General features: G+C 57.1%; 1 protein-coding gene across 1 annotated transcript; it reads right to left on the bottom strand.

Annotated features, from left to right (window-relative positions):
- Positions 1–911: 911 nt before the first annotated feature.
- On the bottom strand, positions 912–13,251 carry RASD2 (RASD family member 2). Its single transcript, XM_019728405.2, has 3 exons — positions 12,209–13,251; positions 7,053–7,332; positions 912–3,394 (listed from the first exon to the last, which is right to left on the bottom strand). Exons 2-3 carry the CDS (start codon positions 7,321–7,323, stop codon positions 2,865–2,867), a joined length of 801 nt encoding a protein of 266 aa, XP_019583964.1. The 5' UTR covers positions 7,324–7,332; positions 12,209–13,251; the 3' UTR covers positions 912–2,864.
- Positions 13,252–13,638: the final 387 nt, after the last annotated feature.

Here is a 13,638-nt window from a genome sequence, read left to right as displayed (position 1 = left end):
TGGTTCGGAATCCTTTCACCAGCTGTGCCATCTTGGACATGATATTAAAGACGGGTGAACATGACAGCATGTGTCTACCGGAGCTGAAGACATGAGGACGGCACAGGAAGAGACGAGCTGTTCGAGCACACAGCAGGTGCGTGGCGATTTCCTTCTCCTCCCTCTGCCCAGGGAGACCTTGGTCCAAGGCGGCACATTCAGGGATATAGGGGACAAGACCTTCTCCCTCTGCCTCCACCTGCCATCCCCACCCATGCCCCATCTCATTTCCCACAAGCGCACACTCTGCTCATCCAGTGTTTATTAAGGACCGTCCAGAAAGTTGTACGTAGTATCAACCATGCAGACATGGGCCGTGTCCTGACCTCAAGAGCCGACAGTCCAGGTGAGGAGGCTGCCCACTACCCACATGTGGGACAGGGGGCCTCTTGATTGTGTGGCTATCCTGGCCACGGGAGGGTGCCAGCAATATCCCTGGCCTCTATGCACAGACGATAGTAGCAAGTTACAGCCCACCCCCTCCTGTTTGGACAATCAAAAATGTTTCCAGACGTTGCCCAATGTCCCCTGGGGACAAAACTGACGCTCTTACTGGAGCCACAGAGAACTCGGACATGTGGTGACGCTAAAGGGCTGACGACCATGGGGTGCCTCTCCTGTCTGCCCTGGCCACCCTCCCTAAAGGAACACTCAGCACACATACCCAGAGGCCCCCGAAGGGCCCAGGCCAAGAGAGGGCACACTTCTGTCTTGGGCTTTCATTTCCCACCTCATCCCCTCACCTCCTCACCCGACAGGCAGGGCAAGGGCACCAGGAAGGGTCTGTCTGGGGAGGGCAGGGCCAGCATGGTTGGGGCAGAGGCACACCTCCTCCTGGAAATACAGACAATACATACGGTCGAGGACACAGCTTAGAAACAAACTCACTTTAATTGAGAGTGTACACAGAGATCTGGGGCAGTGGGCGCATGACCGGGCAAGACCAGGCCACACACCTGTCCTGGCCAAGGGACCTGGTCTGTTTGGAGGGTTCAGGCAGGGGCCAGGCGGGAGCACAGGAGCAGGGTGAGAACTGCTGCTGTGAGCAGCAGGGGCCAGGGCAGGGGTGTAGGGTGTGCAGAGCTGAGGCCAGAGCGGGGTGTATCTGTGTGTTCATGTGTGTATACATTATATACATGGGAACAATGTACACAGAATCTACAGGAGCCCTCAGAGACCAGTCCAGGGAGAGAGTGGGGGAGATGATGCCTCAAATCCCTGAAAGGGCCGAGGCAGCATGAGGAGAGGGGGCATATCATGGTGTGTGCTGAACACCCAGACCTAGCCCTGCTTCCACCACTCATGGACTTGCTGTGTGACCTGGGGCAAGTTACTTACCCTCTCTGGGCCTTGAAAAGATTCACTAGATGATCACTAAGGTTCCTTTTGGCCCTAAACGTCAATATTTTTCAGATCAAAATACAAAATGTATTTGTTAAGAGCTGATGACAGGAGCCTTTGGTCTATAGGTTCAAATCCCACCAGGCCTAGCACCCAGCAGAGCCCAACCCCAGGCAAGAGGAAAAGACCCACAGGGAGCCTTTCCACCTACCTCTCTCGGGCTCAGCTCTGGTTCCCAGCTGCTCCTCCACACCTCCCAACAGCTACGTGTGCAGAAGGCAGTAGCACATCAGGGGTGGGCAGAGGCCAGGCAGGTGAAGGGAAAGAGGCCAGGGCTGGGGAAGGCCCTGGCCTTGGGGGCGTAAAGTGCATCGCTTACCCTTTGTTTCCTAGCACACAGTGGACCCAGCACCCAGCAGGTGCTCAACGAACGCTTCAGGAACAAGCCAAGGCATGGACAGCTTGGTTCTAGGTAGAGCTCTGTCCTGAACTAGCTGGGGGCCAGCGCTGGGGCGTGTCACCTTCTCTGAGTGTCAGCCACCTCCTCTGTGAAATGGGGGCAGGAGGAGAGGCAGCCCGGTGGCCTGCCCCACCTGTGTGAGTATAAACTGTACAGCTCAGGATGGAGGACAGTGTCCAGCTGCAGACAGGCCACGGGACCCCCATATGGGAGCAGGGGAGGAAGGTGTCCCCAGCGGAGGCAGTGGATCTGAACTGGGTGTGGGCCAGGCCGACGAGGGGTCACTAGGCTTTTACAGTACAAGGATTTCCATTTCTACTGCTATACACAACATGAGAACAGATGTAACAACAAAGCATGACCAGCAGACGGGAGGAACCTGGGAGACGAGGCTGAGGAAGGAAGATGGTCCCGGCTGGACGTGGGCCAGGAGACATGGCCGCATCCTCTTTGAACACACAGATGCCCCTGGCTCAATGTCAGGGACAACGGGGGCCAACTTGGGAGGCAGGGGCACAAACAGCTGAGCCAGAGGGTAAGAGTTTCAGGATTGGGAGTACATGGGAGGGGAGTCTGCCAGCTGCCAGCGAACCCAAGTTGGGTCTCACGCCGGAGCGCTCCCCCATAGGCTCTGGGTGCTGCTTTCATTCTGTGACTGTTCCAGGAGGCTCTGTTGGAGGCAGGGGTCCTGGCCCCTCTGGCACCAGCGTTTCTTACAACCCAAGGACAGGAAGGCTCCGACTTGGGTCCCTGCATAAGTCCCGATGTCTCCCAACCGTGTCACCTGCTCCGTGGAGATCCATCCCCACACGGAGGAGCTGGAACCACGTGGAACCGCGGAAAAGAGGAATCAGAGGGAAGTGGTGAGAAGGCAGAAGGTACAGAGGTTCGAGGCCGGGGTCCTCCAGTCCAGGACCCAAGGCCTTCAAATGCGACTGCCACTGCGGTCCTGTTGCGGGGTGCAGGCATCTGGGGCCATGTCCCGTAAGGCACTGCCCACGCCCCACCCCAGCATCCTGCCTGCTCACTGGATGGTGCATTTGTCCCGCTCCCGGGCTTGGCCCTCCCGAAGGACCTTGGCCTTGATGTACTTGAGGTCGCTGTTGACGCTGGGGCGGCGGGCGAAGGGCGACACCATGCCGTAGGCGTCCGTGTCCTTGACGCGCCGCATGCAGAAGGGCCGGGGGTGGAAGGCGTCTCCGTACTGCACCGAGATCTTGCGGTGCAGGGCAGGGCTCATCTCGTGGGGCAGCTTGGCCATGCTGAAGAGCATGAAGAACATCTCGTCCACGTTCGTGTTCTTCTTGGCCGACACCTCGAAGTAGGCGCAGTTCTCGTCGCCCGACACCAGCAGCTCGGCCTCGGTGGCAGGCACCTGGCGGCACAGCTCGCTGTGGTCGTTCTTGTTGCCGCAGATGACCATGGGCAGCTCCGCCACCTCCTTGGTCTTGTTCTTCAGGCAGGACTTGACCTCCAGGATCTGCTTCTGCAGGCGCTTGACCTCGTCGAAGGACTCGCGGTTATCCAGGCTGAACACCAGGATGAAGACGTCACCTGGAGGAAGACAAACCCCGGCGGTGAGCGGGCGGGCAGCGCCTGACCAGGCCTCCCCACGAGCTCACGCAGCCCCCGCGTGGCACAGCCTGGGGCAGACACAGTGGATTCACCCTACAGGTCCCAGCAGGGCTGGGGACGGGTGAGGACTTGTGCACTTATGGGGACAGTGTCCGAATGACAGTTGTATGCACCTGATGCCTAGTAGAAACTCGGAGTATTGGCAGCAGGTGCGCCGAGGGGGACATCTTGCTTCCTCCACTGACTAGCGACTTGGTCTAAACCTCGGTTTCCCCATCTGTCCCGTGCCAATGAAGCACTGCCGTGCAGGACAACCTTGAGGGTCACAGGAGATAACGGCGCGTGCTCAGTGGGCTGAGGTGTCAGTAATGACAATGAGAAGAAGCACCGGCGAGAGCCGGCATGGGCCGCCACTTCATGCACATGTTTCCCGACTCTTCACAAAACCTCTGTGAGATTTCATCACCTCATGGTCACGGTGAGCAAACAGGCTCAGAAAGGGTGAGCAACCTGGCCCAGGTCACACAGCTCCAACGCGGCCAGGCCGAGTTCAGGGCCTGAGTCCGGCCGTGCTCACCTAGCCAGAGCCCAGCACTCATGGGTGCTGTCTGCTTCTTGAACAAATCCTGGATGGATAAGGGAACGCTGGCCCCAAGGCCCACACTATCCCTAGTTTAACTTATTGCATCACACAAGACACCTATTAATCTGACACAGGGACAATGGGGAGGTGGCGGGGAGGGTGAGAGAGGGCTGGGCTGGTGCCTTCCTTCCAATCTATAGCTCTTACTACACGGATCACAATCTCACGCTCAAAGCACCTTCCTCACTTGGGCTTAAACTCTTAAGAACCTGCAGTGAGATGTCAAGATTCCTGTTTTACGGATGAGGAGAGTGAGGTTCAGAGGCAGCGGCAACTGGCCCAAGTTCTCAAGAGCAGACTCAAGCAATTCTGGCTCTGGCAGCACTGCTGCCCATTCCTCGGCACCCCACACCATGCCACTTTCCCCCCATAATAGCACGTGCCACACTCAGAACTCAGAGTATTGGCAGCAGGTGGGTCAATGGTGTGCTCTGCCGAGTGAGGGGGAGCAGGGGGGACGTCGTCACCCACTCCCTGTCTCCCAGGGCCCAGCGCGCAGTGGGCATTTATAAAGCTGGCTGAATGGACGGATGGGGTGGATTGAACGCTGGTGTGGGCTATTTTAAAAGATACTTGCAAGGCAGCGCCACCCAGCCTGGCTACTGATTCCGCTCCGGCTGCCAAACCCATCCTGTTAGGCTAATGCTGGGCCCCTGAGGACTCCGCTGCCTTGACATATTCAAATGCAAGACTGCATGTGAGGCCAACCTTCTGAGACACCCGGCTGGCAGCTGGACGGAGAGCTGGTGGCGGAATTCATGGTTTTCAGAGTGTCCTGCATACCAGCACCAGGTTGGAAAACGAGGCACGAATTGGTGAAAAAGCAAGCAGCAAGCAGATGTGCTCAGAATGATATATGCACATAAAAAAGAAACAGACAAAAATACTCTCTATTATGGGGATTCAAATATGATTGTCAATGTATTCATGGCGAGTCCGGAAGGGTCCACACCAGAGTGATGGGGTGGCCACCTCCAGGGAGGGGGCAGGAGCCTGGGGGTGGGGACATGGGTCAAGGGGGCTTTTTAGCCTTGTCCATACGTTTAAAAGAGGGTGAGTTTGTATATTCTTTGTGTGATTAAAATTAATTTTGGGGGGTGGCTGGGTGGCTCAGTTGTTTAGAGCGCGAGTTCTCAACAACAGGGTTGCCGGTTCAATTCCCGCAAGGGATGGTGGGCTGCGCCCCCTGCAACTAAAGATTCAAAATGGTGATTGGACTTAGAGCCCCAACTAGACTGAAAGACAACGACTTGGAGCTGATGGGCCCTGGAGAAACACACTGTTCCCCAATATTCCCCAATAAACTGTATTTTTAAAAAAATTAATTTTGGAAATATGCACGTGGCCTCTCTCTGCATTTCCCTTATTCCTCCCTCTGAGGTTTGCCTTATTTACATCGATGGCACCCGGCCCCTGCCTGACGCAGGAAGAGCTGCCATTCCTGCAATATTCACCATGTGCTAAAAGTGCCCCCGGCACACTTTCCTCCAATCCTCGAAACCACACTTGGGGGGAGCAAAGTTATGCCCGCTGTGCAGCTGGGGAGACTGAGATTCCAACCTCTGGTTACACGTTTAAGACACCCCAGTGGTGGAGCCAGGATCTGAACCCAGGTCAACCCAGGTCTTCTATCCACACACTTCGTCTCCAAAATATAAGGGGGTGGGCTGTGTGTCTGAGTGTGATCTGAGTCAGATGCTCAGGAAGAGGACGAGGAAGCTGTCTGCCCAGGGCACTCAAGGAAGGGTCTTGGCCGGGGTGTGGCAGGAGGGGTGGGCATGGAGTGGGTCACTTGGTGCAGAACTCTCTGATTTGGGCGTTATTTTAGCGATGGCTGGAGGGTTACCTGCTCATTCCTTCCCTTCATCACTGTCCAGAAATGGGAGGGGCATGGCTTAAGAAAAGACTGCAGAGCCTGTAGCAGGCACACTACAAATGCTGCTTTAATTTAAGACCAATATTTATTGAGCACCTACTGTTTGTTCACCTAGCACTTTTCATATATTAACTCATTTAATTCTTACAGTGACCTTTGGGATGGGTACAATGTGATGTCAACATACAGATGAGAAAACTGAGACAAAAGAAATAAAGCCTATGCCTAGTACAAAAGCAGAAGCAGTGGAACTAGGACTCAGATCCCAGCAGACTGGTGTTTGGGCCTGCCCTCTTAGCTACCATAAGAAACTGCCTGAGTCGTGTAATGATGGCCTGATCTCACATTTCCACCTGCCTCCTTGACTCCCAACCATTTCTCCCTCCCTCCTCACCACTCCCAGCAGGGCTGAGAGGCTATAGTATAGGATAGCTTAGTGACAAAGCTTGAGAGAGACTGCCATATACCAGCTGTGTTACCTCCTAGAGTAACTTAACCTCTCTGGGCCTCAGTTTCCCCATCTATAAAATGGAGACAAATACCTTTCTCCTAGGTTAGTTGTGAGGATTAAATAAATGCATGCTAAGCTCTAAGAGTGGGCCCAGGCAGGTAGTGTCACTGCCATCCCTGCTACTGTGATTAGTACCGAACCCCTAGCATGAGCAGGACCCCGGCCTGCCCTCTGGCTGACCACTGCCTGGTCCTGCCCTTATCGCTCTGAGATGAGGCAAAGGCCCAGGGTGTGAAGAGATCTGAGCTCAGCAGACTGACCATGGGCCGCAGAGTTCTGCTAGGTCACTTCCCATAGAAGGAAGGCAGCAACCCCTCGGTTTCCCAGAGAGGAACCCCCCCAGTGCCCGTCTGTATCAGTCCCTGATCTGGAAGGCGGCACCAGCAGTCATAAGTAATCAACCCAGAGTCAGACAGGACAGAATCTGGGCCCCGGCTCCATCATTTGCGTGGGCCAGCAGCAACACCTCTCTTACCCTCGCGGTGCGAGGGGGCTTGTTGCGAGCTTTACCTCAGACAATGGAGGTGCACATGCTTTGCAAACTGTAAAGTGCCAAGCACACGCACCCACATCCACGGCGCCCACGCCCCCCCCCCCAGGCCCTCACCTGTGAGGATGGAGAGCCTGCGCATGGCGGGGAAAGGGTGGTTGCCAGATGTGTCCAGGATGTCCAGCTGGTACATGTCGCCGCGGATGTTGTAGACCTTCCTATGGAAGTCCTCGATGGTGGGCGTGTACTGGTCCTCGAAGCGGCCGTTGAGGAAGCGCGAGACGATGGAGCTCTTGCCCACTCTCGAGGCGCCCAGCACCACCATGCGGTACGAGTTCTTGGCGGGCACGCTGAACGTGCAGTTCCCACTGGACAAGGTCTTCATCATGGCTCGGGGCTGTTACAGATAACAGGGAGCAGGCTTCAGGAGGCCCTGGCCCTGCAGCCCCTGCTGGAAGCCTTGGCCTCCCCTGGGTGGTTCCTGACTAGGTCTCAGTTTTCTGTCTGTAAAATGGGAACATTGGACTAGGGTCTCTCTAAGGGCTTTGGAGTTCTGCCTGCTCACTCATTCTTGCCCTCTCTTGTTGCTTTCCTGCTTCATTCACCCACTCACTCATTCATTCCCCCTTGCGTTCATTCGCCCCCTTATTTATGCCAGCACAGAACTGCTGGGGCTTGAATCCTCACTTTACCACTCGCTCACTATTGCTCCTGGGCAAGTAGCCTGACTTCCCTGGGAGTCACTTTGCTCATCTATAACATGGACTCCACTCACAGGGCTGCGGTGAGGGGCTCAGCACACAGTGAGATCTCAAAGACCTTAACTCTTGTTACAGTCCATTCTCTCCCTGATCCAGCCATCTTTCCCAACTCTGGCTTCCAGGGAGCCTGTGGTTCCAGGACATGACATAGGCAAGGCATGAGAGAGCATTTTGTAAGCACAGGGATGCTATGGCCTTTCAGCCCCCCAGGAAGAAGCGGAATGCCGTGTCCGGACCACATCCTCCATGCCAGGGCCTGCGGCTGCCCAGAGATTTTCGTCCCCCAGGCTCTGGGAGTTTGCTCACCTCCAGGAGACCCAGAGGCTTGGACTAGGGGATGCGTGTCAGAGAAATGACCCAGGAGCAACTCAAGTCCCTCAAGCTCCAAGGGTTTATGGATCTGGGTTATACCCAGAACTTTCTACGGGAGCTTCCTGGCCTTGTGGAAGAGGCTAAAATGGATCCAAGCTCCAAACCTCCAGGGCTCCATCAGACCCACCTCAAAGGCACTGCCACCCTCCTGTCCTATTCAGCGCCCACCAGAATCCCCTCAGCCTAGTCATTACAGTTAGTTTGAGCTCTGCTGAAATCTACCTCCACTCCTTAGCTTGGGCTAGTTAGTCCCCACCCCTGAATACCTTCCTCCCTTATGTTTTAGGGTCTGGCTCAAATGCCACCTCTTCTCTGACCTCTACCCCACCCCAAAAGGAATCCCTCCCCTCTCTAGAGAAGAGGAGCTACACATGGATACAGGCCTCCTGAAATGTTCTATTCACCATGATGCCAGGAGACGTGAGGTGGAGATTGCTCCTTCATGCAAGTCTCCTGGCACGTGTCACATTCAGGGCACTCAGGCATCGCATTTGCCCTCCTGCCCAACTGAGACCCACTGTGCAGTAAACCGACTCTCAAAAATACCTTTTAAAAAATCTCTTATGGGTAGTGTTTGCCAATTGCCACGACATACACACTGCCACCATGACCAATTCCATGCTACCGGATGACCTCAATGAATGAATTGCAAAGACACACATACAATAGGCCCTCTGAACACGCCTCTGACCCCAGGCCTCGTGCCACAACAGTAATCACCATTAACCGAGACCCTGCCATGTGCCAAGTACTGTGCTAAGTACAGAGTAATGGGAAGAGCTGGCATTTATTTTGCAGTTATTAGATGCCAGTGTTCTCAGCGCTGAACGTGTAATAACCCACTTCATCGCTCAGTAACCCCAGAAGGAAGGTGGAGTTATCCCAATTTACAGAGGGGGACACTGAAGCACAGAGAAGTTTAGTAACTTGCTCATGATCACAGAGCAGTAACCAGCAAAGGAGGGATTTGACGCCACGCAGTCTGCCCCATGCCCTAAGGAGTCTCCTCACCATCTTCCCTGTTTCACAAATAAGGACCCTGATGCGTAAAAGCTACGTGACTGGCCCATTTAGTTAATAAGGGAGCCAGGACAGTGACTCCAAATCTAAGAAACCCACATCACTACCCAATTCATGCCTGAAGCCATCTTTCAATTTATCCCACAGGATTTCAGTGCCATGTACACAGCAGGTGCTCAATAAGTGATCCCTAAATGAATGAAGCAAATGGCTCTGTGCTTCTGGAGCTAACTCAGTCTGCTTCTGGGGCTCTTTCCTTCCACCCCCACCCTGCCTGGTTGGCGCATGGGCTGTGATGAGAGGGTCTCAGGGCCCTGGGGACATTCATGGGTGGGCAGTGGGGAGGGGGGCATGCAAGACAAACAGCAGTGAACCCTTTTCAGTCTCCTTTGGGTCTGGGTGAGCCAGCCTAGGCCTTCAGCAGAGATGGGGGGAAGAGGCCGCCCGCCAGGACAGCTCCCCTCCCCAAGTCCCTCTGCAGGGAGCTTGACTCTGCTGGTGGTCACCTCTGTTTAGACAGAGGGGGAAAGAGGCTAGCAGCTCCCCAGGGACAGTGTTTGTCTACATTACCGCCTGCCTCACCTCCAGCCCAGAGCTCCTGACACATATGCGCTAATATCAGTGACTGAATGGGCTAAGGGAATCAGAGAGGGGAGGCAGGGAGTCAGAGAGGGGAGGCAGAGAGGCAGAGAGGGGAGGCAGGGAGGCAGAGAGGCAGGGAGTCAGAAAGGAGAGGCAGGAGAGGCAGGGAGGCAGAGAGGGGAGGCAGGGAGGCAGAGGGGAGGCAGGGAGGCAGAGAGGGGAGGCAGGGAGGCAGAGGGGAGGCAGGGAGGCAGAGAGGGGAGGCAGGGAGGCAGAGGGGAGGCAGGGAGGCAGAGGGGAGGCAGGGAGGCAGAGAGGGGAGGCAGAGAGGAGGCAAAGGAGGAAAAAAAATCGGTGGCTCTGAGAGAAGACTGAGTCTTCACATGGCCTCAGCCACGTGGGGCTGTGTGAGGCATCCAGACACCTGGATACCAGGTGACAGCGTCTCCATGGGCTCTGCCTCCCCCCCCCCCGCCCCGCCCCAGCATCTTTCGTAGCTTCTCTTCCCGCTGAGGAGGCACTGGGGGCAGCGCTGTGGACACAGCTTCTCTTCTCCACTGCCTGCTTTTCTATACCTTCAGCCAGGCTGACCCAACACAGTGAGGAGCTGACCGGGGGCAGAGTTCAAAGGGCCCTTTTAGAGTTTACAGTCCCACCTTGGAGGCGCAGAGAGCGGTGAGTAGGGACCACTAGTAGCATGAAGGCCAGAATGCAAGTTCTGCGACTCTCAACTGATTCCACCCTAGGACCATTCTAAGGGCACCTGGGAGGCAGAAAGGCCTGGGGCAGAGATGGAGTGGGCCATCCTGGGAGAACAGTAACCACAGGCAGGCAGGCAGGCTTCCACCATGCTGGGTGATTTCCATGCCTTATTCCAATGACATCACGACAGCCCATGAAGAGGGGACCACCATTGACCCACTGGGATGGGGACACTGGAGGGCAGAAAGACTGACTCACTTGCCCCAGTTCACACAGATGACTGGCCGGGCTCCAAACCCTGGCCTCTTACCTCTATGAAGACCCATGCCCCAGGCAAAAACTAGAGTCTTTTCAAAACCAGTCAGATTCGGTGAAGCCTCAGCTGGAGTCAGGCAGGGGCAATGATCCCTGAGGTCTCCTATATTCTCATTCTCTCTACGGCAGCTGGGGGTGGGCCCCTGCCCAGGACTCTCCCCCAAACCCTGCTCAGCAGCTCCCAGCAAATGCATCTGTGGGCTCCTCTGCTTCTCCCTAAAACCCCTCCCCCAGGGCCTGCCTAGAAGATGGAGGGGTCAGCTGAGCAAGGCCAGCAGGACAAGCGTCAGGATGTGTCCTCCTCCCTGAAGTACCCTAGTGCTTGTGTCACTGCACTGTCCGTCCCACTCCCTCCCACACACCTCAAGCTTCCTTCATTAGGGCATGTCCCAGCCTCTCTAGACACACGGATGCACTGGCCTCATGTCCACGCTGAGACAAGTCCTGGGGGCTTTGCAAAGCCAACCTTACCACCCATAATGGCTCAGGATGGAAGAAAACAAGCAGGCATCAGCTGCTGGCAGACCAGCTCTACCTCTCACCAGCTCAGCAACCGTGGGCAAATGGCCTGGCCTGGTGAGGTCCGTCATCTCTCAAAGGGATGTGGTAGAAACAAACCCAGAGTCCAATGAGGAGCCAAGAGGCTGACTCAGCTCCTGGCATGCAGCAAGCGGGTTCCTTGCTTTGTGGCGCTTCCTCTTAGTAGTAAGGGAGGCTGCCTGGAGAGCAGCCAGGTGGGGTGAACTGGAGTGCAGGCGGAGATCTTGGGGGACCCCATGTTGTCTCTCTGAAGACTGAATCATAGGCTCCTGAGCTGGCTGCCTTTCCCAGCCCAGCCTTCTATCCCATTAGGTCCTGGACAACATCCTTCCTCATCCTCCCAGGGGTCAGATGGAGCCCCTCAGAGGTGCTTGGGGGCCCTCTGGTCAGCTGAATACAGGACACCCATCCCGGGAAGGGAAGCGCCCAGGAAACTCACTCCTTGCACCAACACAGAAAGAGCTCAAGGAACTCTGCCCAAGGAAGGTGGTCCTTAACCTTCCGTCCTCAGAGGAGATCCTCACCAGGGCTGGGGGCAGAGGGCACCAACTGGCCCAATCCCAGCCCCACCTCCCATCCAAGTATGCAGGTGGCAGCTGGCTCAGGAAGCGGGGATGTGGTGTTTGAGGAAGGTAAGTGCTTCTGTCTCCCTGAGCCTCAGTTTCCTCATATTTAAATGAGCTATTACTCCAGATCTCTTAAATGGAAGCACCTAGCACCAAATCTAGCAGAGTAAGTAGAAGCTGGATAAGACTTTCTTACTTGGGATAAGTAAACGGGCTAGCACCCAGCCTGACACACAGTAGGTGCTCAACTAATTTTTCTTTACATACGTAAAGCTGCCACATGGTCCTGGCACATACAGTAGATCAATCGGTTTAATTATGCTAGTCATGTAAAGCCTCACCTAGCAAGCCTCCAGCCTTTTTTCCTGGCTTCCCCACTTCACCCAGATTCCCCAGTTCTGTCGGTGTCTCCTACCTGGGAATGGCGGGCCAGGCCTCTGGCTCTGCTCGGAGGGCTACTTGGAAGCGCCTGGAGGTGAGGGGAACAGCTTGCCTCTCCAGCCGCCGAGCCTTCCAGAATCTGCCGCGGCTCCCGGGTCACTGCGCCGTGCTCCTCCTCTGCGCAGCTCGAGGCGCCAAGCTGGGCGCAGCCGGGCGAGGGGGCACGGGAAGCTGGTGCCCCATGGGTGGGTTCCGAGGGTTCGGCGGGGCCCGGGCGCTGGGCGGGCTCCGGCTCGCCGCCGCCGGCCCTGCCCTGCCCCGACCCGGGGGACTCGTGCTGAGCCAGGTGCCCGGAGGCACGGAGACGTCGGATCCCGGGGTCCCCGCCTGGGGCTCCGGGCTGAGGGGACAGCTGTAGGGGAGAATCAGAGGCTTAAAGAGAGTCCTTAGAGACTCCTGGAGGGTCCTTTGGAGGTGGCTGTGGGTGCGTGCGTGGGTGCGTGCCCCGGGTGGGCGCACCTGTCCTGGTAGCTTATGCTACCTTCTCCGCCCACCCTAAAGGGGTCGCTCGGGTTGGGGGTCTGCCCAGCCCGGCCGCGGCCTCCTCCTCTGCTCGCAGCTCTGCAGCTCTCCCCGCGCGGGAGGTACGACTCCTTTCTCCCTGAGAGGCGACGCCAGCAGCTGGAGGAGCAGGACGCTCCGCTCCGCGCGCGTGTGGGAGAGGGCCTTGAATGCCGCCCCAAGGCTTCTCAGCTCTGAGTTAGCCTTAAACAGGCCCCTCCTCCCACTTCACCTTCTCCGGCCCCCAGAGCATGCGAACTTTACGCGGAGCTCCGGCTTCTCGCTCCTTCCCTCTACCAGAGACAAACGCCCCGCAGGGCGAGGTCAATGGTCCCTCGGAAAAGTGGATGGAGCCAAGGCTCCTGATGGTGGTCCCAGCGGCAGAAGCCCAGCACCGGCCTGGGCGCTCTCTGCCGCCCCTGCGAGCGTCACCCTTCAGCTGGTCGCGCGGCGCCCACCCACCCCTTCTGCGGCCCAGAGCTGCCTGTCCCGCCGTCGCGAGCTGTCCTCTGCCTGCGTGAGCCCACTCACCCGCCTTCTCCCGGCGCCCCGCCCCCGGCATTGAGCTCGGCCAATAAGCAGCGGGTCCCGCTGCCTGGCCCCGCCCCTCCCACCCGCCCCCGGCCGCTTGGGCGCCGCAGTCTGGCGCTCCGCTTGGCCCGGCGCGTGGGGCTGGGGCCAATAGGGTGGAGGGGGCGGACAGCCCGGGGCGCGCGCCGTGACCGGAAGGCGGCACGGGCCTGGGAGGCTGACGTCTGCGCTTGCTTTCAACACGCACACCGCCCAGCCCTCAGGTGACCTGCGAGGGTCCTCCCGCCAGTCGGCAGGGGTCCGGAGTGGCTCGTGCTGGGTCTGGCTGCAGCCCGCGCTCCACGACTCCCGCGCCTTCCTCCATCGCGGAAA

The sequence above is a fragment of the Rhinolophus sinicus genome, linkage group LG02 (genome assembly GCF_036562045.2).
Source record: "Rhinolophus sinicus isolate RSC01 linkage group LG02, ASM3656204v1, whole genome shotgun sequence".
In the NCBI taxonomy this organism is placed as follows: Eukaryota; Metazoa; Chordata; class Mammalia; order Chiroptera; family Rhinolophidae; genus Rhinolophus; species Rhinolophus sinicus.
The sequence above is the reverse complement of the archived record's forward strand: the minus strand, read 5'-3'. Positions and strand labels throughout refer to the sequence as shown.